Source organism: Podarcis pityusensis (assembly GCF_964106645.2).
Source record: "Podarcis pityusensis genome assembly, chromosome: 2".
Classification (NCBI taxonomy): Eukaryota; Metazoa; Chordata; class Lepidosauria; order Squamata; family Lacertidae; genus Podarcis; species Podarcis pityusensis.
In genome coordinates, this window is record NC_138029.1 from 87,874,804 (window position 1) to 87,901,689 (window position 26,886).

Below are 26,886 nucleotides of genomic sequence, written 5' to 3' on the forward strand. Positions count from 1 at the left end.
GCTTCTGCCAGCAGAGTGAGGCTTCTACAGATTCCTAAAGCTCTGCAGCTGGCAGACTGTGAATAAAGGATTGTGTACTTTGGGTCCTTAGGTTCAGTATGGCACAATCCAATTCGGAACATGGGAAGGAAAGTCTCTACTGGGGGGAGGGAAGAGACCTTTGAGGATGTTACCAGTAACAATGGTGTTCTGCCAAGTTTTGTAGCATGGCAAAACAGGTGTTCTTTGCCATCCCACATAGATGGCATTACTTCATTTGCAGCTTATACATCTATTTGACAACAAAACCCAGTGTGAGATGCTTGTGCAATTTCAGAGACTCCATCAGCAATAGAACTATTACAAAATACACCAGAACCACCTCACCCAGTGGTGGCAGTTTATGATGCGTAATATTTCAAAAGCACGTGGAAGCTTCGAGTAAGGAGTTCAAAAAGGCCATTCAGCCTAATCAATGGAAGGCAGTGTTGCAGCCCATTACGCAAACAAGACTGAGTATAAGATTATAATTAATACAACTCCAAATTATTTGCAGTGTTTCCTGGATGCCTCAGTAACATGCAGTGTGTGCTCAATTTGTGCATATGCTATGATCACATAAACTTGTTTTATCATTTCTTCAGTGAGGTGACTGGCGTTGAATGAATCTGATTTTGAAGAAGGTAGTAGATTTTAAATATAACTATCATATGTACTTAGATAGTTTGAGTGGTCCCTATTCAAGCATTACTGTCATAGAGTGGTTGGAAACAGAAGAATAATGGGGGAACCAGATGGGGAACCCGCAAGGGAAGAAGACTTAGAACCTGGGGATTTGATTGGAAGACCCAAGATTTACCCACACTGGAAGAATGGCAGATGCAACTGATGGAATACATGGAGCTGGCTGAAATGACTGGCAGGATTCGAGACCTGGGAGAAGAGATGGTGGAAGAGGACTGGAAAAAATTTAAGGACTATCTACAAAAACATTATAAGCTGTATGAATGTTAGGACAATGCACGATTGAATGAAATATGGCTTCAGTGATCTTATTGTAAGACATATGAAAATAGATGAAAAGGAAGTAATTGGGAGTAACACTATTGGAAATTTAAATAATAAGAATGAAAATAAGGTAATAAATTGCTGCATGTAATGATAAGATTGAGAACGCAGGGAAGGGAGATGTGAGGAAGTCTGAAGATTATGAAACTACGATTGGTGAACAACACTTATCTTAATCTATACCTTTTGTTTTTTTCTATTTTTTCGTTTTTTCTATGTTAATTCTACTTTATATTCCTGTATGTTATATGGTGATGGTAATTTGTATGTTTGGTGTTTCTCAAAAAAAAATTCCAATAAATATCTTATAAAAAAAAAATAGAACCTGGGGATTTGTGGTGGGGCAACGATGGGTGGTCAGAGCGAGATGACTGGGAGGAGGTGTCAGAAGCTGAAGAGGTAACAGGGCTTGGTGAGCTAGGAGAGTCTATGTCAGAGAGAAGTCCAGAATCAGAGTCAGAAGCTGAAGCAGGAGAATGGGATACGGGATAGCAGGAGGCAGAGATGATCCTGCTGTGATGAGCTCACCTCCCACCTTGATTCCCAGAACCAGAAGAGGCATGAAAAGGGCAGAGAAGAGGTTGTCTTCACATAGGAGCAGTCTCCACTTGCTTGGAAAAAGCCCTGGAGAGGTGAGGGACTTTCAGTCTCGGCAACTAATCCATCAGGCATGACCTACCGGGGATGAGCTGCTGTGCTTATTAGGCTTGACACTCCACCAAATCTGTGCAGATTGTGTTCTTGCTAATGAAGAGCTAACTCCAACTTGCATGGTGTGAGAGCCAGTGTGGTGCAGTGGTTAAGAGCTGTGGAGGGAAAGCATAGCCATCATAGCGAACAGCCATTGAAAGCCAGTGTGGTGTAGTGGTTTAAAGCGGTAGACTCGTAATCTGGTGAACCAGGTTCGCTTCTCCGCTCCTCCACATGCAGCTGCTGGGTGACCTTGGGTTAGTCACACTTCTCTGAAGTCTCTCAGCCTCACTCACCTCACAGAGTGTTTGTTGTGGGGGAGGAAGGGAAAGGAGATAGTTAGCTGCTTTGAGACTCCTTAGGGTGGTGATAAAGCGGGATATCAAATCCAAACTCTTCTTCTTCTTCTTAACTCCTGACAATTACATGCCAACTTCTAGTTCAGCTGGACTGACCTCTTCATGACCACAGCAGTTGTGAAAGACCAACTGTGGGAAAGCCTACAGAGGAAGGGGGAGAGAGAAGTAATATACCCATTACATGCCTGATTTCCTGGAACAGCTAAAAATTTGACTCTTTTCCTGCACTCCTCCCACATGATCAGAGGAACTAAACATTTTCTATGTACGGGAGGTTTTTTTGTTTCTTCAGCTTTTTGTTCTGGAATTCACTGCTTGAAAATTCTGGCCTGTTTTTCCCTTATACACATCGCACTGCTCCTTACATACTGAAAAGGGACTGACATATCTGTCAATTTCTGTTTCTTTTCTTCTTCTTTTTTAGTCTTAAGTTCATTCTCCATATTTCCATATAAGTTTGCATTTTTAAAAAAGTCTTCATAAGAATTCACCAGCATTTTAGTGTGATTTTTGCCTAGTATCCATTTTCCTATGCAATTTTCTGCAATATACACGTTTTCACAAAGCAATCTTCCCTTATGCAATTTCGTATGTTATTTTCACTAATCTGTGCATTCTTATGCACACTTTACCCAAATGTATTTTTTTCCCTTTTGGTAAACATTATTGGTGGAGAGCTGCATTGCAAAATTTGGAGTAGTGCCAATTTCAAAAGCTGTTTTTTGGTTTGTGCATTGATTCAGAAGCTGCAAATTTGGTAAGTAAACCTTTAAGTATGGGCTGAATCAAATTTATTCCCCATTCCTAATTATTGTATTCTAGTGTGTGTGTGTGTGTGTGTGTGTGTGTGTATAATATATATATATATATATATATATATATATATATATAACATTTGAATGGTTTTAATTGAATGTTTTAATGTTTTGAGAGCCACTTTGAGGACTCATGTGGGAAAAAAATGAAACTCTATTGAATAAATACAAATAAATGCTGTGGTTCGCAGCACCTTCTGATTTTTTTTTCAGGTTTTAGGCATGCCCGGTAATTAGCCAATTTTGTGGGGGGGGGGGAATGTCTAAGTTAACAAAATGAAATTACAGGTTATTATTTCTCAATGGAGTCTCATGTGGTCCTACTACATCATTTGAAGAATTTTGCACTTGAAAGAGATGAATAATGAGTTGATGGCCGCAAGATATGCCTTGCAAGTTACTGGAAGAGATATTGCTCCTATTTCAGACTGTTTTGGAAAACATGGCATATTTTAAGAAATATGGGGAAATGAAAGCAAATTCTGATTTTTTAAATAAGAAAGTGGTATTTATTTATTTATTAAAGAGTTTTGGAACAATGAATGTCAGGATGCTGTGCACAACAGTATTCTTTATATTATGAATCATTGTGTTTGATTAGTGGATAGTGAAATTTGTATATGACTGTTGTCTTCATTGCAAATATACAATAAAGAAAAAATAAAAATCAACACAGAGCACAGGGATTCATCACTGTTGGCAGCAGCAAAACACCAAAGTACTGAGTTCATGAGAAAAGACTGAGATGCACCTGCAATCTAGGAACAGGCAATGAGACAAAAGGGTTCCTTCATTTTGTAAAAAAAAATACTCTGGATTTACTTTTTGGAGTCCATCAACAGCTATTGCATACGCTCCAACATTTCTCCGCTGAAAGCAGGGACGTCCTATTCCATAATAATAATAATAAATTTATTATTTATACTCTACCTATCTGACTGGGTTGCCCCAGCCACTCTGGGTGGCTTCCCAACATAATAAAACATTAAAAATAAAAAACTTCCCTATACAGGGCTGCCTTCAGATGTCTTCTGAAGGTTGTATGATTACCTATCTCTTTGGTTTGGGGGGGGTGTCACATAACTCCATATCCTCCAACATTTCTCTGATGAAAATAGGAATGTATTAAAGAATAGTGGAACATTCTGGTATCAAATCAGAAACTGGGATGGCTTTTGTAAATCTGGGACTGTCCCTGGAAAACAGGGACACTTGTGTCTGCAATTCTTATTGACTGCTATATGCAACCTCCTGCATCAGAGGAGCCATGCTTCTCAATGTCAGTTGCTGGGATACAACAGCAAGACGATTGCTGGATCTAGTCCAGCATCCTGTTCTCTAGTCCAGCAGCCAACCAAAGGCCTGCGGGAAGCACACAAGCAGGACCTGAGCACAACAGTACTCTGTCAGCTTACGATTCCCAAAAACTGATATTCACAGGCGGAATGCCTCTGACAGTGGAGGCAGAACACGGCCCTTGTGGCTAGGGGCTGCTGATATAACTCTCCTAGTTGGTGGCTGTCTCTTGTGGGAGCGAGTTCCACAGCTCATGCATTGTGTGAAAAAGAGGTTCATAGAATCTTAAGAGTTAGAAGGGACCCAAGGGTCTTCTAGTCCAATGCAGGAATCTCAACTAAAGCATCCATGACAGATGGCCAGCCAACCTCTGCTTAGAAACCTCCAAGGAAGGAGAGCCCACCACCTCCAGAGGGAGTCCCTTCCACTGCTGAGCAGCTGTCAGAAAGTTTTTTCTGATGTTGAGTCTGAATCTCCTTTCTTGTACTTGAAGCCAGGGTGCTTTACACAGCAGTATTTATATGCATCCTGAAACTTCCAGCATGCAGCTTCGTCGAGTCTGAAAGGCGCTATGACAGAGCAAATAAAACTTTTGTCCACTTTCCCCATGCCTTTTTTCTTGACATCCTATATGATGCAACCTTTCATCACAGGGAAACTTGCCACATCCCCTTGGTCATTTGGGTCGCCCTTTTCTGAATCTTTATTATTATCATTAAGAGATTCCACATTTGGGTTGACGGAGGGAAGAGTGCGCGAGCCCGGGAAATGTCCTTTGAGGTCTCCTCGAGAGTAACCCTTCGTTTCACAACTGCGCAACACGGGCAGGGAAACCTCTGCGCGGCGCCAAGAATCCTGACCTCCCTTCCTCTCCCGTTTTGCTCAAGGGCCCATCCCTGGCGGGGGCTTATCCTTCTCGCCCGCCCTGAGGAAGGCCGAGGGGTTCAATCGTCCCTCTCCCGCCTCCTCTCCAGGCCCCTTGGCGGGCCCGCCCGCTCCCCTGAGGGCGAAAGCGGAGAGGGGCGGAGTCGAGGGCCGCCCCCACTGCCCATGCGCAAGCAGGGCGAGTGAGTTTACCGCCTCGGCAGCAGCCGCTGCTGCTGCATTTAGCCATAGCGGCTCATCGCCGCAGACACCGCCGCCGCCGTCTCTTCTGCTCCTCCTCAGGCCAGAGAAGCCAGCCAGCCATGCCGCCTCCGGGTCAGGTCCGGATGCCGGACTGGGACGCCCTGAAGCTCCGCGTGCGGAGCCTGATCAGCTCCCACCGGGTCATGATCTTCAGCAAGAGCTACTGCCCCTTCTGCAGGAAGGTGAGGCGCGGAGGGAGGAAGCGGGCGTCGCCTTGGCAACGACCCGGCAAGGGCAGCGGGGGCGTCGGAGGCCCGAGGAGGCCGCGCTGCGCGCCGCCGGGAGAGGGGGGGAACTAGGCCCCCCACCTCTCGAGGGAGCGCCTCTTCACAGCGCAGGCTCACTCCGCGCCGCGGTGGGAGTGAGGGGCAGGGGGCGCGCAGACAGGGCCCTGCTGCCTTCAGTATCCGCGGAGACGCCCGCGCATCCTCCTCACCGGACAGCCCGCTCCCTTGAGGCTTGGCTGCGGTTGCGGGGTGAGTGTCCCGGAGTGGCTCCACCAGGGTCGGCTTTGTGAGCGTCGAGTGACCAGAGCCTAGCAGGAATGGCGAGGGGCCTCGACCGCCCTCTGCCTCGGTGGATTTTATTGGTTTATCTAATGGCATTCCTATTGCAGTCACCTTTTCCTCGCCCTCCTCGTTCTTGCAAGGCTATCCAGATGCTTGGAAAGGCTGGTGCGAATTCTAATCTGATTCGGTGTTTTAACTTATTGTATGCGTTAATGAGACCTCCGGGTATAGGGGCAATGCTGTATATAAATTCAATTAATAATAGTAATAATAATGTGTAGCAGTTTCCGCACCCCCCTCCCCCCGGTTTTATGGTTTTAGCTTTTTGTAAACCGTTCTGAGATCTGCTTGCAAGCAGGCTGTGTATAGGTTTTATGAAATAAACAAATAGGTTTAATCTCCCTTGCCAGCTCTGTGAGGTAGGTTAGGCTGAAAAGCGGTGTCTGGGCCAAAGGTCACTCAGTGAGCTGCATGGCTGAGTAGGGATTCATTCACGCTCTTGCCTCTGACACACTAACTACTACACCATACTGTCTCTCGATGTTGACCTGGTATTGCTTTATTGGGGGAAAGGACACGATTCAAGGTGGGCCTGAACTAGAAGTCCGAGTCTTCATAACCCACTGCCCTTCTGCTTCTTTTTCAACTTTAATGCCAGGGTTTCCTAATTAATTACCAAATGGACTAAAATTTTAAAGATGCTGTTTTGGAACGAAACCTCATTGAAATAACAGACAACTGTGTCCAGGATCAGACTTCAGATCTGTTTGTAGGTCATATGTCTTTGATCAGTTTGTGGAATCCAGTTGTGATTCCTGACTTACTTTATGTGTTAGAGGTGTGGGGCATAAGATTGGAAATAGAAAAGGCAGTAAAACCAGTATCTCTTAAATAGGGATTAAATGTGGTGTTTTTTAAAGACATATTTGGGACCTGTAGCTCAAAATAAGTTCACTTCAGCTGACTTGAAGATAGCTCAGCTGTGTTAGGCATTTAACTGGCTAAATCTGTCATTCAGGGGAAATATGTTTTGATCATCAGAAGTCTGTTAAATCTTTTCAGTGGGGATGAAGAGCCTGAAGTAATCGTAGGGTGGTAAATAAATAATAATAATAACAATAATAAGATTAATTAAGGTGTGTATTTTTCTCTCCCTTTGGTGTGTCAGGTGCCCACATCAGAGCTTTTGAAATAAAGGCTTCCCTGATGGAACTAGGGATGGGCAACAAGTCGAACCGCAAGAGACAGTCTCTAACTTTATCTTATGTTTGTGGCTGCAGCTAATATGTATGCTTTAAGCAGATAAGCTGATGATTAAAGCTTCTATAATATGATCATGAGGAACAACAGATCAGTTAGATGACATGTTCATCTCTTATTACTTGTGCACTTTTTGACATGTCACTGGAAATGGAAGTTTTGTATTAAGAGATTTGTATGATTTAATTGGTTTCCTAGTCAAAATATTGCTTATGGACCACCATAATGTTTTTAAGTGTGGTTAGTTTTTGCATGTCACATTGACATGTAAAGGAAAGGCTGGGGAAAAGAGGAAACAGAACTCTGTGTTGAGCAAGTGCTTTTTCCTGGCCCTGTACAGCTCTTACCCTCTGTATGGAAAGTCATAACTGGTCCAAATCAGGAAGCAATCTAATACCAAAAATGAGTCATAGCAGAGCTAAAAAATTATATGGGTAAAAGATCATATGTTCTTCCTGAACTAGTTGTCAAGACTGAGTATGAGTATAGGCTACTGTGTGTTGAAATCCCCTTACACTACCAGAAAACAATCAAATAACATAGTAGTAAGCAATTAGGGAGCTGAAGTGAAATGTTGATAGTGAATTAACACAAGTAAAACCAGGTAATAGTTATCTAAATAATAGTAAAGGCGCAAACCAACAATAGAGTGAGAAGGTAAATGAAGATTTCTGGGTCAAAAAGTGGACTTGTCGAGATTAGGAGACTATGTGGCTCTAGATACATAGTACTTTTTTAAAAAGCTGGTGATTGTTTCTTCGTGTAGCATTATTTGGCTAACCATATAATAAAATCAAATATTCTGTTTTCCCCCACTGTCAGTTATTAGTTACAGTAAGCAGATTTTCAATGTATAAGGAAAAGGCACAAAAATATAAAGTATTGAACCCAACAGACAATTATTTGGTTGGTTAGTTCAAAGGAGAGAATTTCAATCCCTCCCTTGTTAGGGTTTAACAATGTAAAGTGTGTCATTTATAATTAGCGTATAATACATTGTACTGCTTGGTATATTTATGAAAGGTTGTATTTAACATCACCAGAAGAAGGCACCATGAACAACAGTTCTTTCCCATCCCCTCCTATTCCTGAGCATTCATGAAAAGCTTCTCTATGGGGTTTAGGAGAACCTATGCAACATTATGGGCTGTGTCTTATGATGCTGTAGTCACAGTCATGTCCAAAGTCCGTTTTGGGGTCCTAATCTGGCCCGCAGGTCTGTTTAATCCTGCCCCTGTGGCAGTTTATTTCCTGCAGTAAAATCCTTAAAAAAGCTGAACAACTTCAATCCTAAAAAAGGTCAACAACTTTGGACTTTGGTCAGCCCCCACGGCCCTTCACTTCATCAAATCTGGCCCTCTTTGAAAAAAGTTTGGACACCACCAGGGGGAAATAGTCTATTCCTGAGATCTTTGGATGAGTGTTGCAGTATTCCTTTGCCTAATTTGGGGTGATTCCACCTCCCGTTGTAACCTTGTTAAGACACAGCCCACAGTGTTGGGCAATTTTTCTCCCCTAATCCTGTTGGGGATGGGGGATGGGCGGGGAGGGAAAGATTGGTTGCATAAGGTCCCTTCCACTCATGTGATGCTGGATGCAACTTGAAAGTCACAGAGCAATTATTTCAAATTTTTCTCTGACGTATCTTTTTAGTGGAGCTTACACTCAGATGAGCGTGCATTAGATCACAGTCTCAGAAGTAGAAATGCCTTAGTTCTTTACATTTGTGAATACATGTACAGTTGTACCTTAGTTTTCAAACGCCTTGGGAGTCGAACGTTTTGGCATGCCAAATAATTGAAAACTGGAAGTGATTGTTCCGGTTTTTGAACGTTCTTTGGAACCTGAATGTCTGACGCAGTTTCCAATTGGCTGCAAGAGCTTCCTGCAGCCAATCGGAAACCGTGCCTTGGTTCCCAAATGTTTTAGAAGTCAAACGGACTTCTGGAACAGATTCCATTCGACTTCCAAGGTACTTCTGTAATACTAGAGATAACTGTAGATTGCTACATGCGGTATGCTTGGTTCTGGTGTCTCCAGGTAGCACATAGATCACCTGGAAAAAGCAAGGAGCCATTCAGAAGCCACCAAGACCCTGTTTTCCTGCTTGCATATGGACAGCAGCAGCAAGGTGCAGAAGTGCATCTTGAATTTGAATGTTGAATGTTGTATTCACAGGAATTATCATTCTCTAATGATATAGATTGCCATACACAAAAATCTTCACATGTAAAACGTTTTGAGTAAAGCCTTGTCCTTAAACCATTTCACTCATCCCAAATGATAATAAATATTCCACACTCTAACCAACTGAGCTATCCAGAGGAGTTGTTTTCAATGTTCCTCAAAGCAATTTTCCATTTGGAAAAAACCTGAAGAGAAGTCTTCAGGGGACGGTTCCCAATGTTTTTCCAAGGTTTTCCCCAGGCTTCCACAGCTCTGAGGTAAGCTTTTTCTTCAGCTCTTCCTATATCAGTGCAGTGATACAGGTTTTCTGGAAAACATTAAATTAGAAACTTTCCCCATTACCCTAAATTGATTGGCTTATGATAAGCAAAACAAAATGCCACTTAAGCATGCTGTTGTTTTTATATGCTGTTTAAAAACTGTCAGAATTTTTAGTGGTCAAAAGTATTGCCCTTACAGTGCAATCCTATGCATCTCTGCTCAAAAGTTACTGCCATCTAAAAGTGTATAGGATTGCGGGCTAATGTCATTTGGAGTTTATGCATTCATTTTGAAACATGTTTTGTTGAAATACTTATGTTTTAAAACATAATTCAATAGCATGCACTTACAATTTTAAGAAAAATGACACAATTTTAGCAGGAACAAAGAGCTCTAGAGACAGATATTTCCTAGGTTTAGAGGCCACAGCTTTGCATACACAGGGTTGTGGGTTCAAATGTCAGCATCGCCAGCTACTGCTGGGAAAGATCCTTGGAGATGTGCTGCCAGTTGGTGTAGACAATACTGAGCTAGATGGACCCAGTGGTCTGATTCATTATAAGGTGGTTTCCTCTAGTGTGTGGCTGGCTGCTTTGAATCCAGGGAGTTGGCCTTTCTATCCTTTTTTTACTTTCTCTGTAGTAGTATAGCCCAGGCCTGCAGAGCTTCATGTTGTAACCATTTGGCATATTCACTGATAGGCTAGTCATCTTGGATGATAAGTATTGGAGCATTGGATGTGGCTTAGAGGTCATTGCTGGCTGCTGGTTTTACCTCTGTTCTAATTATGGATGTTTGTTAGTTTTAACATCTGCTGTTGGTTACAGCTTCCGCCACTTTGTAAGTTCTGTTATAGGTAAAGATATAAAATACCTTTGAATGTTGGGGGTGAGACATTCCCTCCGCCCCAGAACTGATGTCGTATTGAGACAGGTAGATACATGGCTGGATTGGCTGCTTACATGGCATATTCCTGCAGAAAGCAGGTTTGAACTCCCATCAGCTGATGGGTGTGGAGTTCAAATCTGCTTAGTTTTGCTGTGCAGCAACTTCCCCACAAGGAAGTCATTGGCACAGCTGATCTCCGCAGAAAATGATGAGCAGAGAGTTCAGTCCTGCTTTGTTTGGGTGCACAAGTGAACTTATTCACTTGTGCAACCTATCCCTGCAGAAAGCAGGATTGAATTCCTTGCCCACCTGTCCCACCCACCCTGCAGAAAGCAGGATTGAACTCCATGCCCACCTGTCCCACCCACCTGTCAAAGTTGGGCCATGGGAGGTGGGGAGTTAAAGATCTAGCCTTCTGGGCCAGAAAGCTTCTCCACTCCTGGTGTAGACAATATTGACTTAATCAGTTAATACAGCTTCCTCTGCTACACCTGTGAAGCCAAAAGGTCAGATAGAATTATTGTAATAAACATATATGAATTATGACAGACTTTCTCTACAGAAAACATACACATATACTGGGTGATGCCCAGTGTGGCTCATGCTTGAAGTAGACACATTGAAATCAGTGGACTAGTACTCAAATTTTATCTTTGGTAAGTCATAATGCACAAACCGCTTATTCTAATCACTGTAGCACATTCTTGTTTTCTGAGGTTGTGATAAACAGGCAAATACACAATCACAAACAGTCTGGAAACTTGAGATTTGTGAAAGGATTATCGCATATGCCCATCAAATTCAACAGCAATTTTTTAGCATGCCTGTAGGATGCCTGCCGGGCACCTTCGTTGCATATCTTTAGGCGCCAGGCAAAAATGTATCTCCATAACCAGGCCTTTGGCTGATTTAACATTCTGTGGCCTTTTAAATGTGTTTGTGAGAGGGGGTTTTTTGGTTTCTTTGTGTTATTTTGTGTTTTCATTTTGTATTTTTAAGTTGTAAACTGCCCTGTGATATTTGGATAAAGAGTTGTATAGGAACTTAATAAATAAAATAAAAATAATAGTGCATATATGAATATAAATATGTGTGCATGCATGCATATAATTAGTATCCAAGTCAGCATAATTTATGTTACAAAATCCTAATTGGCTCATAAAGTAGCAGTCATGGGAGCCAGCTAATTAGCTACACAGCAGTTTTTAATGTAGGTGAACTGGTTTAGAAAAACAAAAAGCAGATCAGATGCCAAGAATTGTTCTGGAAAGTAGAGTATCACACCAGACTCTCTTAATAGTACTGTTCATTTAAACTACCACAGTAGCTGCTTCTGTTGAATATTGCACTAGCAATATTTACAATAAATTATCATTTTATGAGAGAGGAAATAATTCAAGGGTAAAATAAGCACTTGGCAAATGTTCCTATGTAGTTTTTCCTTAATATTGGGCCTGCAGCTTGTGGCCCAGAAATTATGGATTTGTTGAAGGGAGGACTTGTTCCCATCCGCTTGGTGCCTTATTGCATCCTTGTTAACATCCTTAAAATGGTTAAGAAGAAATAAGAAGCAGGAATTGCTTATTACTAAGGCTAATCCTTGATAATATCTTCACCATCACTCCAGCATTTGCAATTGCCTCATAATGTAGCACTAGTCATTTGGGCACACCTAACCAGTTCTATTTTACATTGCACAGTTTCATCAGCCTAGTGGGCTGATGAGAATAAAGCAGGGTGGGTTTTTTGTTTTTGAAATTTTTTTTATTTAAAACTATGATTAGACAGCTTGTAGAAGACCAAAAAAACTAATGAAAAGCCTGATAGGTCATCCAATACAAGCAATGGAAATATGCAAATTCATAATTATATTTTATTTAACATTCAGTACTTCCTTCACAAAAAAGTTTTGTTCTGTTTTGTACCTAAGAAATGGGTGCAATTCTCCCAACAGCTTTCTGTTTTTAGTCCATTTCACAATATTAATTTTTACATTAGTTTGCCTCCATTATTCTGTTGAGGAAAGCGCTTGTGACAAATACCTTTGCAGTAGGCTTCAATTATAACAAGAAGTTTCTTTCCATCATTGCATATTTGACTTTGCTAATCAATAGCAGCAAACGGCCATACATTACTGCATTCTGTTATCTTTTTAATAAATCATAACTAACTGCAAACACTTCAGCTGTTTGCATGACAACTCATTCACATGTAGCAATACGCTTTGCTCCTCCCTGGTACAAGTGGGAATTAGAAGCCTAGAAACCATGGCTTATTGCATTTGAACCTTGGATCATGTGTTTGCTCGAGAACAAACCAGAATCAGCAAGCTAAGATCAAGCCACAACTTCATGGTCGTGGTTGGTTTGGGAGAAACAAATCATGTTTGTGAGTTAATGACAAGCCCATATGGCTTGTTGCTTTCAGTTAAACCATGGCTTGTTATTAATCCACATAAACTGGGTCATTGTGAGCTATTTTTTATTATATCTCTATTAAGTTAACCAGAAAATTGCAGACATATTCATTTGTACTGGTGTGTAATACCAATGAAACAACTAATTAGTAAATACAAAAACAAAAAACTTGAAAAGCTACATCCAAATTGTAATGGACCCCTTATACTAGGGCTGCAATACATCTGGATTTTCCCGGACATTAATGGAATTTCAGAGGCGGAATTAACACCCAGAGGGAATTTCCGAAAGGTGGCGCTTTGTCCTGGATCTTAGACAAGTCAGTCAAAAAATCATGTTTTTTGGTGTGTTTGTTTAAAAAAAGAAAGTTCAATAACTTTGGGTTTTGTCTAAAAAAAGTTCAACAACTTAGAGTGTCCTGGTTTTTACTTTTTGAAATATCGCAACCCTACCTTATACACACACAGTTCCTTTAGTTGTCAGAAATACTAGGTAGAAAGGGTATTGCCATTTAACCCAGACAATATCATTAGCTGGTTTAAGAGAGTATTTTAGACATTAACTTACTTTTCACAAGTAAGGTACAAACAATCGAGGACTTGGATGCTGAGATGTCTTACATGAGCAGAAAGGCACTGGTACTTGCACAAAGCAGTCCTGCTGAACTCTGATTTCCCTGTTCTTCTGCAGCCTCTTTCTGCAGAGGAGGGTGGAATGCACAGTGGGGGTGGGGGCGGAGAGCCACAAACTCTGTGTTGCATGAGTGGAGTTTTGTTCTGCTTTCTCTAGATCTAGCCCTAGAAGTTCAAATTTGATATGGTTGAATTTGAAGTGTTGCACAATTTTGAAGATGGTTTATTTGAAAATAATAAAAGAACAGTGGGTTAAAATCCACTATGATACATCATTTGGTATAACACATATGTACAGTGGTACTTCGGGTTATAAACGCTTTGAGTTACAAACTCCACTAACCTGGAAGTAGTACTTTGGGTTGCGAACTTTGCCCCAGGATGAGAACAGAAATTGCACAGAGGTGGCAGCAGGAGGCCCCATTAGCGAAAGCGCGCCTCAGGTTAAGAACTGTTTCGGGTTAAGAACGGACCTCTGGAACAAATTAAGTTCATAACCCGAGGTACCACTGTATTATTAATAAAATATCTTACAAAGAGATAACCAGTAGATTGAAATTATCTAGCTTTCTGCCTCCGCAAATTGCTTTCACTTGATAAGTGGCTTTAATGGAAAAAATAACTGCTACAAAATAGTATTTTTTTTCTTGGAGAATATGTATATTTTTTTAATAGTAATATATTAAAAATATTCCCACAAAAAGTTTGTCTTACAACCAGCTTTGTAAGCAGTTTGTGATGATAACTTCCCTGTCCTATAAAGGCCTACACATAAGGAAGTCCCATTCAGTTCAGTGGTGCTTTCTGTGAATCAGGTGGGTATGGGATTGCAATGCTATCCAGCCCCACAGAGGTGATGGGAAAGGGGTTAGGATAGCACATAGTGATCCCTCTGCTAGTGGAGAGGAGCCCTTCTGGTGGGGAGGCTATGCCCTGACCAAAGGAAAACTGCTCTTGGCGGTTCTTCCTTTGCCATTAGCCAGTAGAAATGCTGAAATGGGACATTTCAGGATAGCATGCCAATGGCTTTGTGTGCTTTTAAATTATATAAAAGAAAACTAGCAATCTTCCATATAATATGTCATAAACAGTTATAGCTAGCACTTGCTGGTTACCTACAGATGCACTGTATAATTTCATAAGAAATTTTTTTGCACTATTATTCAATGAGAAATAAAGGTTCGATTTTTATGCCTTTCCCTGGTCTCACTTAAAAACAAAATATTTATTTTTGCAGGTGAAAGATCTCTTTCAATCTTTGGCAGTAGAATACAGTGTTCTGGAACTTGACAAGATTGGTAAGTAAAATTGACTTGCTATTTCATTGTTGATAACCATAGATACATTACACAAATGCACACCATTTTACTGAATGAAGGCATCCTTTCAGTCTGCATGAAAGAAAACAACTCCCAAAATGTATTTTTTATCCAGTTACTTAATTTTGGATTTTAAGTAAATGAGTTTTGTGTTGGGAAGTAAAATTTTGTCGTTTTTTGGAATTTTGAAGGACTGTGTCTGCTCTGTTCTTACGAAGCTGTTTCTGTTGCAAATGTAAATGTACACTCCTTTATTTCAAATATTATCTGTTGTATTGGTTGCCAACTTATTAATGATTGACATATCTAAACTTCAGAAAGAAAGTTGCTGACTCATTGGCAAGAATTCTAGCACCAACTATAATCTGAGTTTATTGTTGAGCCCAGGCATTCTGAGATTGATAGTGCTGATTCTGATCCATCCTGGGGAAATGTTTCAGAAGTTCTTTCTCTTTCTTAATTCTTTCATCTATTTTGTACTGCATTGGCTTAGTTTGGAGTGAATGTTTTGGCTTTTTAAAGCATGGTTGTAGGCTTACTTATTCAGTAAAATCCACCATTCATTGGGGCTTTTACCTAGATAATGTTATCTTTATAAGATTGATTGCACAGCGCTCTCAGGCAGAATGAAAGGTAACCCACAGATAAGATGAGAGCTTGCTTAATTCTTTTTACCAATATAAGATGACCAAATTAAATGTTTTCCCCTCACCTCTTTTGTGTGTTACATGATCTGGACCAATACAGCAACATGATGATAATTTTGGATTCTTTTAGCTTTAATCAATGTGTCAGGTACCAAAACATTAAATGAATAGTTTGGTTTGATGCATGTTCTGCCACATTTTGCTTGTCAGCAAGTTAAAAGAAAGCTATAGTAATAGTAAAATACAAAACTTTTTTTAGATACAACCAATTAACAAAGTAACTGCGGCGTTCATAGGCTCTATTCTTTGTTCTTTGATTGAGGTTTGTTTTTGTTTTGAACAATCATTTGTTTTGTTGATATCCCATTTGTGAGCTTCCTTGGAGCCTCAATCTAGGTCAAAAGGCAGACTAGAACATTAAAAACAGGGGTACATTTGGAAGAAAGGGCTGGTGTTGTTTTGCATACGTATTGACTTTTAATATGCATCAAAGTTGAAAAGCCAGGCTGAGGAAACAAGTGAGTTCTTGTCTCTTATATGAAACCCTCATGCAATAATTGAACACGAGGTTTAGTAAAATCCTTTTGAACTGTATCACTATATCCTAAGGCTTACAATTCTACAGAGACATAATTTTTATGAGTTTATAATTGAGACTGATCTTGTGTTTGAATTATGACTTGAAGTACAAAAAGGATTCTACTGACTTAGGCTTAAACCCAGTTTGCTCTAAAATTGCATCATAGCTAAAAATAAGCCATGGTCTAACATGAATGAGCAACATGCTTGGAGCTCACTTATTAAATTGTACCCACCCTGTTTTAGAAAACATATTGGAGGCTGGCCTTATGCCCCTGCCACCAACCCAACTGAGCGCTGTTTTGCATGTATCATTAAGCCAGTCTGCAGTATATTTCTTCCTAGCTTTGGAAAGGGAGAAGCAAGGGGGTGTCATTTCAGCAGTGCGCATCAACACACTACTCCTTTGTGATAAATCCCAGTTTATATTATATGTGGTGTTACGTTACATGTGAACCAGGCCTTAATGATGCAACGTTGAGGTTGTGAGGATCTAAAGGTGGTTTCACTACCCATCTAGCACACTGCTGGGCTTGTGCTGGCAGGTTGGAGGAGTGTTCTTGTGCGTCTCCATCTACTTTACGGGGATTAAAAAACAACTTTCCCCTCCATTGGAAACAGTGTGAGTGGAAGAACAGGAAGAGATTTAGACCAGTTCGTGAGCTAGTCTAAATCTCTCTGCATTTGGGGGACATACTGGAGCACTGGGATAGTCACTCTGTCTTTGGTTGAGCCACAGCCACGAAAAAGTTGCCGCAGGGAAGGGGGAAATTTGACATCGGAGCTCACAATCTGATGTCAGAGAGGGAGATCTGTTGACAGATCCCCTTCCCTATCACTGCAGCATCTTCCGTGGTCATGGTGCAGCCAATGTTGGGACTCTGGTTTGGCTAAAGCCAAAAGGTGGGCATCCTCCCAGGGGCCATAGATTGCTACCTCAGCTTAATAGGTCTTGCCCTCTGCACAGTGCTTTATAGATTGATCAGTTTATTTATTTGTCAGCAAGGTACTTTGCATTTCATACTGTACTGGAATGTTAGATTTTGGATTTAGAGAATTTTCAGGTTCTTGTTAGATTCATGATGTTAAGTCACTTCTTTCATGTAAACTGCCCAAAATGAATGAATGACTGAATGAATAATTGTATCTGCAATCTGCTGCATTGCTGGAGCTGAGGCACATGGGTCAATCTTAAATATAGTTAGTAAAGACCAGTCAACTGCAAATCATAATTTATGAAGCTGCCTTGCTTCAAATAATCATAGTTAAGATTAACTACGTTAAACTAAACAGCAGTTAATCTAAAACAGATGCAGAGAAATTTATAATCTGCTTGTGACCATGTAGCTGAAGAAGATAGAGCATTGCTGAAGCTCATTCTCCATAGTGCTAAACCATGATGAGTCTTTCATCCAGATGTGGTCAGTCTGAATGAGATGTTTTCCTGATTCTTATCTGCCATACTTATGTAACGGCTTTATATAAATTATCTTCTGTTTTAAGCGCCACTTTTATTATAGCTGGTGGGAATAGTGTCTCGCAATGCATAGATCTTAGCAGAGTTGTAGGTTTTAATTCTACCCTCCCTCTTCTCTCTTAGATGAGGGGCCCAGCATTCAGGAGGTGTTGCTAGAATTGACAGGTCAGAGGACTGTTCCTAATGTATTTGTAAATGGAACTCATGTGGGTGGATGTGATCAAACTTTCCAGGTAATCTCGCTCTTCCTCCTCTTGGCATGAAAATGAATTGTTATGAGATAATGATTATGCTTTTGTAGCTAGCGTCTCCAAACAGTGTCACTTGTGCTATCTTGTTATGCAGTACATAAAGTTTGGAATTCATAAAGTTGCAACTATCCTTTGTATCAGGCTTGGGAAGTGTATGCACCAGTAAGAAGCAAACAACCACCCTGTTTTATATGGGTTCTTTTTATCAGGAGGACTTCAGGTTACATTATTGATATCTACATTTCCTAGTATTGCTCTTTCATTGCTGTTGTTGTTTTTAGATGTGCAGCCAGAAACGATATATGTTTACTTTTGCCTTCTATTTTCTTTCCCAATAAAGAGTGTATAGAATTGTGGTACTAGCTTTAAGTTTTCTTAAAGGTCAGGCAAGTGCAAGGGCTTCCTTATCAGGACAGCTGCATCTTAAATGAGTAAAACAGACCCTGCTCTTAAAACATCTGTACTCAGTGAGTTTGTATCCAACAGTTCTACTACTCACAGAAGGCTCTTGAATTTAGTGGAGGGTTCAATGAATGGAATGGGGAGGGAGGTGTTTTTGGCAGAGTTCCCCTTACTTCTGAGACACCCTGTGTCGTCACAAAACTATGCTTCAGAGGGCAAGGTAACCCTCTGGAGCAGAATGGAAGGTGGTGCAGGGCACTACAGGATAAGGTAGGATTTGTGGAAGGTTGCCTTCTCCTGCTGCTGCTAGATTAAAGAGCTGTCCATTTCTAGGAGGAGAGCATTGGATATAACCTAGCTTTGTAATACTAACAAAGTATTTTGTATTCTGATTTCTGTGTCTTGTGTCCTTTTTACAGGCTTACCATAGTGGCTTATTGCAGAAGCTTCTAGGGGATGGGAAAGGCGAAGAGATGGAAGCCTACGATTATGACCTAATTGTTATTGGTGGTGGTTCCGGTGGCCTTTCATGTTCTAAGGTATGAACTCTACAAACAGGTTCCAAGCATATAGTGAATTGTATGTGGTTTCATATTTTCCAACCGACTCCTTACATTTTTAAAAATCTCATTCACAATACCTCAGCAGCATTCCATATTTGAGTGGAACCGCAGTTCAGACCCTTGCCTGAACAAGGTCTTTTGACCCTGCAGCAAAAGGGCTAAAGAAACCTGGCCGGGTGTGTGGGTGTGGGTGATGATGTTTCTTTGAGAGATTCAAGTTGCATTCTTCAAAACAAAACAAAACTGGGATTAAGTTTCATTGAATTAAGTGGACTTTACTTCCGAGCAAGCATGCATAGGATTGTGCTGTCAAGACTATTACATTATCTCTGAGCAGCCAAGAAAAAGGGGGTGTTTGTATATAACAGCAAAAGAAAACCTGTGACCTTCCAGATGTTCTTAGAATCCCAACTTTCATCAGCCACCACCAGTGTAGTCAGTGGGTCAAGGATGCTGGAAGTGGCAGGGCAACAGCATCTGGAGGGCCACAGGATCCACATCCCTGGAGTATGCCATCCAAGTTAGCTTTACATACGAAAGACCCTGCAGTCTAATTACTAGGAAATAGCTTTTGAGGATCTAGTCATCTGCTTATTAAGAGAGGAGCTAATGGATTGCTAGGTTTTGTGTTGTGTTCGAGAACAGTTGTTCCCAAACATTTCTCCCTGTGAATGATTTGTAAATGGCTGGTGCTCTTGGCATACCACTTAATGATTTTCTGCCTTGGGGAGAGAGATTGCTATTGTGATAATTTAATAAATAAATAAAGTAAAATAAATAATGCACTGCACAAGATACTGTGCGAGTTTTAATTGTGTTTTTATTGCTTTTATTTCTTACATTGTAATTTATTGTATTATAATTTGGATTCCATAGAATTTAAATTGTTAATAAAATATAATCTAGGAAATAAAAGAAGTAATAAAAATACAATTAAGAATCAAAATACATATTTAGTGTGCCACAGACGAAGCTTGTGGATCACTGATGGTTGTCCAGTACTCAGCTTGTTTGAGAATTAAACCATTCATAACGCATGCCATAAATTTAAGTTTAACACCCCTTCTTCTCTTGGAGAAGGAAAAGGATATTAATTGACAGAAGTCTCTTTCACCTGTATATCATGATACTACAACACACCTATTGTACATATTTAGCCAGTGGCAACTTTCTTATTCACATTTTGTATTATCCTCAGTTTGGGCATGGGGGGAGGGAGTATTTGAATGTATGGGAAATCTTTGCATTCTAGAGAGTCCTGGGGGGCATAGGTGAGAGTCCTAGGAATAAAACTGCTTAGAAAATAACCCTAATGTGGTAGAACAAACCAAGATTTAAATCAACTGTGAGAGGTGAAAAAAGAAATGTTTCATGTAGGGTGTGTCTATGCGTGGGAGAAGTAAGGACATATAGCTAAGAATGGTAGTGTGAATTATGTGCTAAATTGCTGTGTTGAAGAAACATGAATAACTGCATTTCAGCCAGTGGCTGTTCTCTTCCTTGTCACAAATGGTAACTTCTGTTCCTTAGGGCATAACTGTTTTCACGAATGTGAACTGTTAAACTGCACCTAAAAAGGGACAGTCTTCTACATCTGCATAGGTCTGATGTTCACTTGTTTGTTATTTACAGGAAGCTGCTTCCTTAGGAAAGAAGGTCATGGTGCTAGACTACGTTGTGCCAACACCACTGGGTACAACATGGGGTAAGTAGTGATTTGAACAGATTTCAGTGTTGCTACTTAGTCAGCCAACTAGCATGCTGGGGGTTGTTCATTCATTAGTGTCTGTTTTGCTGTGTGCTCTTGAGCATAACGTATAGTCAGTGTGTTGGCTTTCTAATTTCGGCTTTCTTCAAATCCTCAGCAAACCTCTCTTTAGATCTGTGTCCTACAAAAAGTATTATTTGGCTAACGTTTTTGTTCGTATGGAAGGACTTGAATATTTCTCATCAAAAGAACTCTTAAACCTATGCAGCACAAAATTGGAACCATGGCCATTATGTTCCCATTACATAAGCACATACTGATCTTGTGACTGTGGCATTGGCTTCCTTGTTTTAGGTTACGGCAGCAGAATAATGACTTTAACAGAGTTGTGTTCAGAGTGCAGTGTAGTATAGTGTAGTATAGTATAGAACAAAATGTCTATGAATCCATTTATCCAACTTTGATTCTCCTTCAGTGCATTCTAATGACATGATATGTTTAAAAGACTGGATATGATGAACTCCATGAGTATCTTGCCAGTCAGTCGGTTGGTTCCAGACATGCAAGCGGGAGGGCCTCTAATCCAGTGGAGGTTGCTGCTGGAGGGAAGCAACTTTTGCAAATCCCTCTTTCCTTACCTGCAATCCACAGTCTTCCACACTGTTCCAAAGGATCCCTCAATCCTTCAGAGCAGCTGTAGGGGGGAGAAGGAATGGGGGGCTGATTTCTGCTCCATTCGTGGTTGTTCTGATCCAGCACAACAACTAGTAGCAGAGATGTTGAAGGTTTGTTGTAGAAATGTTCACTAGTTCTTATTCTGTAAGGTTATATGAAGCATGTGGTCTTCACTGTAAGCCCTGGAATTTCACTACTGGCAGCTTTACAAATAGCTCAGAGGGCTTATGCAATCCCCTGGTGGCATGACAGGATTCCTTGCCAAAGTTGATTGTATCTGAGATATGCTTAATGTACACTCTTTGTTTCTGATATTATTGGGATAGAATTAAACCTTTCAACAACCATTCAACCACTGGATTTTATGGACCCCTAGTGATGAGTGTGCATGTAAGGTCTCAATTCACATTTAAATTTTCCTGATGTATAATCTGCATGGTTATGTGAGTTGCACCATCTAAGATCTTTGGATATGTATTTCTTAGCTTCTTCCTTTCCCACAGGCATGTGTTGCTCCCCACCATGTACACATACTGTATACGGAATTGGAAAATTTAGTCATTTTTAGTTTGGTAATAATAATAATAATAATAATAATAATAATAATTTATTATTTATACCCCACCCATCTGGCTGGGTCCCCCCAGCCACTCTGGGCGGCTTCCAACAAAACACTAAAATACAATAACTTATTAAACATTAAAAGCTTCCCTAAATGGGAAAGCCATTTCTGCTAGTAAATGGTAAAGCCATTTCTGCTAGTGTGAGGCTTGTTAGTAAAAATATTGCATTGCATTTCACTTTGTTTGTATACTGCTTTTCTATGTTACTATACACAAGACGGTTTGCAGCAACAAAACATACAACAAAGAATTCACACTTTATAGTAATCTGATCCAATACAGAAAGTCACAGTAAAACATAACTTTAAAATGTAACTACTTATATCAAATAAATTAATATTCAATAATATCAAGTGCCTCTTGTTTCACTTCTGTCTGTAAAAGGATACATAGAACAGGGCAAAGGCAGGAAGCCTAAATATGTGAAGCTGTGTCAGTTGTCAAGTCTTAACCACCTTTAATACTGCAGCTGGAACTTTGGTGAGACTGGGGAAGAGGGCTCACCAATATTGCCCTTTCATTGCTGCCAGCCTCCTATGCAGGAGATAAGAGGAAGCTGGCTGTGAATAATCAAGCCTGGTGAGAAGAGTCACTCCCTCTGAACTTAATTTAAGCCAGACTGCCGAGGTTTGGAGTGCAGTCAAAGGCAGCAGCTACAGCTTTATTTATTGCGTGTTACCTTTCTTTTTTCCCTTTGTTCTTATGTATTTAAGCCTAGATTATTAGTTTTGCAGTAATGAATTGACTCAATGTTTGACGGGTTGTTGATTTTGTCCTATTTGATATGTTTTGTAAACTGGAAGACATTTGTTGCAAGCAGCTTTGGGCATATGTAAAGTAGGCATATAAATAAATAAACTTGATCAATAATAAATGTTGCTCGGCACGCAGTAAGGGTTTGTGTTGTTGACCGTGTATGTAAGGTATCTAAGATACGCCAGCAGTTCTGTGCATCCTAATAGGAGGTCTTACTTAATACAGTACTGTTAATGAGAAGTTTCTTAATTAAATGTACACTTTGCATTTCAGGACTTGGCGGCACTTGTGTAAATGTTGGCTGCATTCCTAAGAAGCTGATGCATCAGGCAGCCCTGTTGGGTCAGGCACTGCGAGATTCAAGGAAGTATGGCTGGGAGTTTGATCAGCAAGGTTTGTAAGAAAGCAAATAATGTATTTATGGGAGGAAAGACCAACTGGTGCATTTTTATCTTTGGGACCAAAGCCCTGAAACTGGTGTAAAGTTAACTAGGCTACTAGGATGTGCTAGTGAAGGAATGTAAGGGATTTGGGGTGCTGCTTTCTCTCCCCCCCCCCCTTTTCAGTAGGCTATTTAATGGCACCAAGTGATTGTTCTACATAAACTTGCGCTTGTCTTCTTTATACATCAGTTTTTGGAATCTTCGAGAGTCACTTGTCACTATCTTTTCAAAAGTTGTTGGTGTAGGTTGCAAATTTTATTGCAACTACTGTCTGTGTATTTATCTGCAAATATTGAAACATAAGACCTATGAGATCATTCTGAGTACCTGCATTTGTTTCAGTGGGGTAATGCAGCCCAATCCTGCTATCTGCTTGCTCGCTATATGAAAATTCACTTATCTGCATTTAAAGACTTCTGCCCAAGCCTCACTATACGCTCCACAGAGTCACATATATGAACATCTGGCTTCCTTATTTCCTTGGTTTTTTTGTGATGTGCTGCTTGGTGGCAGCCATTTTCAGGCAGAAACCATGGGAAGGAGGAGTAAGATCAGACTAATCAGAGTAGGAAAAATCAGACAAATTTGTTTCTTTATTTACTTTGTCTGTCTCCTGTTGATTGGCTGCAGCGATTTCAGGGAGGAGAGTGAGCAAATCTCACATTGGAAGTGTTCTCATAGGAAATAATGGAAATTGTAGACTCATTATGCAAATGTGCGACTAATGATTTCATGGGAAGGCATTGTGTTCATTAAGCAGCACATGCATGTATTGGTTTCATTGGTGGGATCTGATAAATTAATTTTTGTATGAACATTTCTTTTAGTTAAACACAACTGGGAGACCATGGTAGAAGCAATTCAAAATTATATAGGATCATTGAACTGGGGGTATCGGGTCGCCTTGCGTGATAAGTCTGTGACATACCTCAATGCCTATGGAGAATTTGTTGGACCACACAAGATTAAGGTACCTGCAGAACCATGTCATTGTTGACATTTGATCTATTCAGAAGTATTGCTTCTATAATCATTACTGTGTATGAACAAGTTAAAGTGATGGATTAGGAAAAGCAATACTGTTTAACCTATTTTGTTTCAATTGCAACTGTATGGTCTTGTACAACATCAAACACCTGAAAAAGTATTACACAATCGACATAATGGATATATGATTAGCCACAAATGAAGTTGCTCAGCTGAATAAGTCTTTTCCTAAATACGGAATTAATTAAACTAGGGTAGATATTTTGCTGTGTGAAAAGAGGCAGTTGAGAAACAAGAACTTCAGTTTGTACTAAGTTGTAATTGCAAATTTAATTCAATACTGTAACTACATGAAGATTATTTTAATTTTTAGTGTTAACTATTCACAAGTAAAACAACATAAAAATCTGCATGATGTAATACGGTTGATAGATTATTCAGATCAGTGTGTCTTACTGCCTTGTAAGTAATTCTTGGTAAAGTAATTTGCTGGCAGTATCTTGGGGAAAATGCATTGCTGTGTGGAAGAATACCAGTTATAAAACTTTCTTTCCGTTGACTAGGCAACCAACAGAAAAGGACAAGAAACTTACTGTACAGCTCAGACATATGTTATAGCCACAGGAGAAAGACCTCGATATCTAGGTATCCCAGGAGACAGAGAGTACTGTATTACAAGGTGAGCTTGAATTAAATGACTGCTTTTCGGTAGATTAAAAGGGCTTCTCAGTATTTAAACATCAGTGATAATACTGTTTCATTTTCAGCGATGATCTCTTCTCTCTGCCCTACTGCCCTGGAAAGACTTTGGTTGTGGGAGCTTCTTACGTAGCCTTGGAATGTGCCGGATTTCTTGCTGGACTTGGTTTGGATGTCACAGTTATGGTACGCTCTATCCTTCTTCGTGGCTTTGATCAAGAAATGGCAGAGAGAGCAGGAGCCTATATGGAAACCCATGGTGTAAAATTCATCAAGAAGTTTGTTCCTGTTGAGGCAAGTATCTCCCCTGGTTACGTCAGATAGGAAAACGCTGATGTTTGAAATCTTTTTGTGCAACTTTGAGCAATATGGCATATGTGTAAACACAGTTGGGAGGCGGGTTTTGCCTGCAAAGGCTAATAAAGTGAACATTGTAATAAAACAGTATTATGTGGGTTGAGATAAAATTCCTAAGTTTATGGCTGTTCCATGCAGGTTGTAAAGTTGGAGGAAGGCATGCCTGGAAAACTGAAAGTGATTGCAAAATCCACTGAAGGAATACAAATGATTGAAGGAGAATACAACACTGTAAGTGCTCTGCACTTGTGATTTTTGTTTAAATTTATTATTGTGGGGAGGTTGGTACAGTGGTGCCCCGCAAGACGAATGCCTCGCAAGACGGAAAACCCGCTAGACGAAAGGGTTTTCCGTTTTGGAGGTGCTTCGCAAAACGAATTTCCTATGGGCTTGCTTCGCAAGACGAAAATGTCTTGCGAGTTCCTGCGGGGTTTTTTTCCTCCCCCCCCCCCTTTTTCCCAAGCCACTAAGCCGCTTATCAGCTGATCCGCTAAGCAGCTAAGCCGCTTAACAGCTGATCGCTAAGCCCGCTAAGCCGCTAATAGCGCTAATCCGCTAAACCGCTAATGGGCTTGCTTCGCAAGACGAAAAAACCGCAAGACGAAGAGACTCGCGGAACGGATTCTTTTCGTCTTGCGAGGCACCACTGTAAGTTAGTTATTCTTAACTTGGCAGTGCTGAGACTTAGGCCAGAATGTAGCAGTAACTGCTGCTGCACAGCCTGGTGCAGCGCTCTAACCCTAACACTTTTGCAACAGAGTTCATTACTGGATCGCTCCCTTTTGCTATCTAGTTATAGAGTTGGCCAGATGGTAGCTTGTCAGGAGCATGTTGGAATCTATTTTTAGACCCTGAATAGTTTTTGAACTCCTTTTTAAACCACATGTGGGGAACCTTGGGCCTAGGAAGAAGAAGAAGAGGAGGAGGAGTTTGGATTTGATATCCCGCCTTTCACTCCCTTTAAGGAGTCTCAAAGCGGCCAACATTCTCCTTTCCCTTCCTCCCCCACAACAAACACTCTGTGAGGTGAGTGGGGCTGAGAGACTTCAAAGAAGTGTGACTGGCCCAAGGTCACCCAGCAGCTGCATGTGGAGGAGCGGAGATGCGAACCCGGTTCCCCAGATTACCAGACTACCGCTCTTAACCACTACACCACACTGGCTAGGAGCCAAATGTGGCCCTCAAGGCCTTATCTGTGTGGCCGTTGGGTACTGTTTCCATCCCACACCCCTCACCACCCTAGTGTCACCCCCTCCAATTTCTCTGTCCACTTTTGCCTCTGGTCTCACCTTCCACTGGCATGTAGCCACCTGTGATTGCCTAGAAGGCAGTGCAACCCTTGAGCTGGAAAAACAGCAACCCTCCACCCCTGGTTTAAACCAAATAGTGCTGCTTGGATTACATGAGAGGCTTTTCAATACAGGACCACCAAAACAAGATACATGATTCCTTTTTGTGCAGGTTTTGATAGCTGTTGGCCGTGATGCTTGTACTAGAAATATTGGCTTGGACAAAATTGGTGTGGCAGTTAATGCAAAGTAAGTATTCCACCTCTTTAATTAATCTTGGTACATACAGAAATTTGTTTAGAAATCAGCTTTGGTCTTTTAACAGACTTTCTAGAACATCTACTTTCAGAAGTCTGTTCTAAATTATCACCTAGAACCCATGAGCTCTTAAGGGTGAAACTAGGTATCTTAAGCATGCTGACAAAATTAGTTTAAAACTTTATGCCTATAAATTCCTGCATTTCACTATTACCAGTTGTTAAAGTTGCAAATCCATCTGTAGAGCATGAGAATCTTAATCTCAGGGTCGTGGGTTCAAGCCCCACATTGGGCAAAAAGATTCCTGCATTGCAGAGGATTGAACTATATGATCCTCGTGGTCCCGTCCAACTCTACAATTATA

General features: G+C 40.7%; 1 protein-coding gene across 2 annotated transcripts in view; it reads left to right on the forward strand.

Moving 5' to 3' along the window:
• The first annotated feature begins 5,272 nt into the window (after positions 1–5,272).
• Positions 5,273–26,886, forward strand: part of TXNRD3 (thioredoxin reductase 3) — a 29,021-nt gene continuing 7,407 nt past the window's right edge. Inside the window, exons 1-11 of one of the 2 annotated variants that reach the window (XM_080996941.1) lie at positions 5,273–5,517; positions 14,727–14,787; positions 17,635–17,744; positions 18,584–18,703; positions 20,360–20,432; positions 22,763–22,882; positions 23,760–23,902; positions 24,483–24,598; positions 24,687–24,912; positions 25,114–25,206; positions 26,437–26,513. In XM_080996941.1, the coding sequence (XP_080853067.1) occupies positions 5,395–5,517; positions 14,727–14,787; positions 17,635–17,744; positions 18,584–18,703; positions 20,360–20,432; positions 22,763–22,882; positions 23,760–23,902; positions 24,483–24,598; positions 24,687–24,912; positions 25,114–25,206; positions 26,437–26,513 (1,262 nt within the window). In that variant the 5' untranslated portion in view covers positions 5,273–5,394. Of the gene's footprint in view, positions 5,518–5,729; positions 5,812–14,726; positions 14,788–17,634; positions 17,745–18,583; positions 18,704–20,359; positions 20,433–22,762; positions 22,883–23,759; positions 23,903–24,482; positions 24,599–24,686; positions 24,913–25,113; positions 25,207–26,436; positions 26,514–26,886 lie in introns of those variants that run through there. The other variant, XM_080996942.1, reaches the window with a different exon arrangement.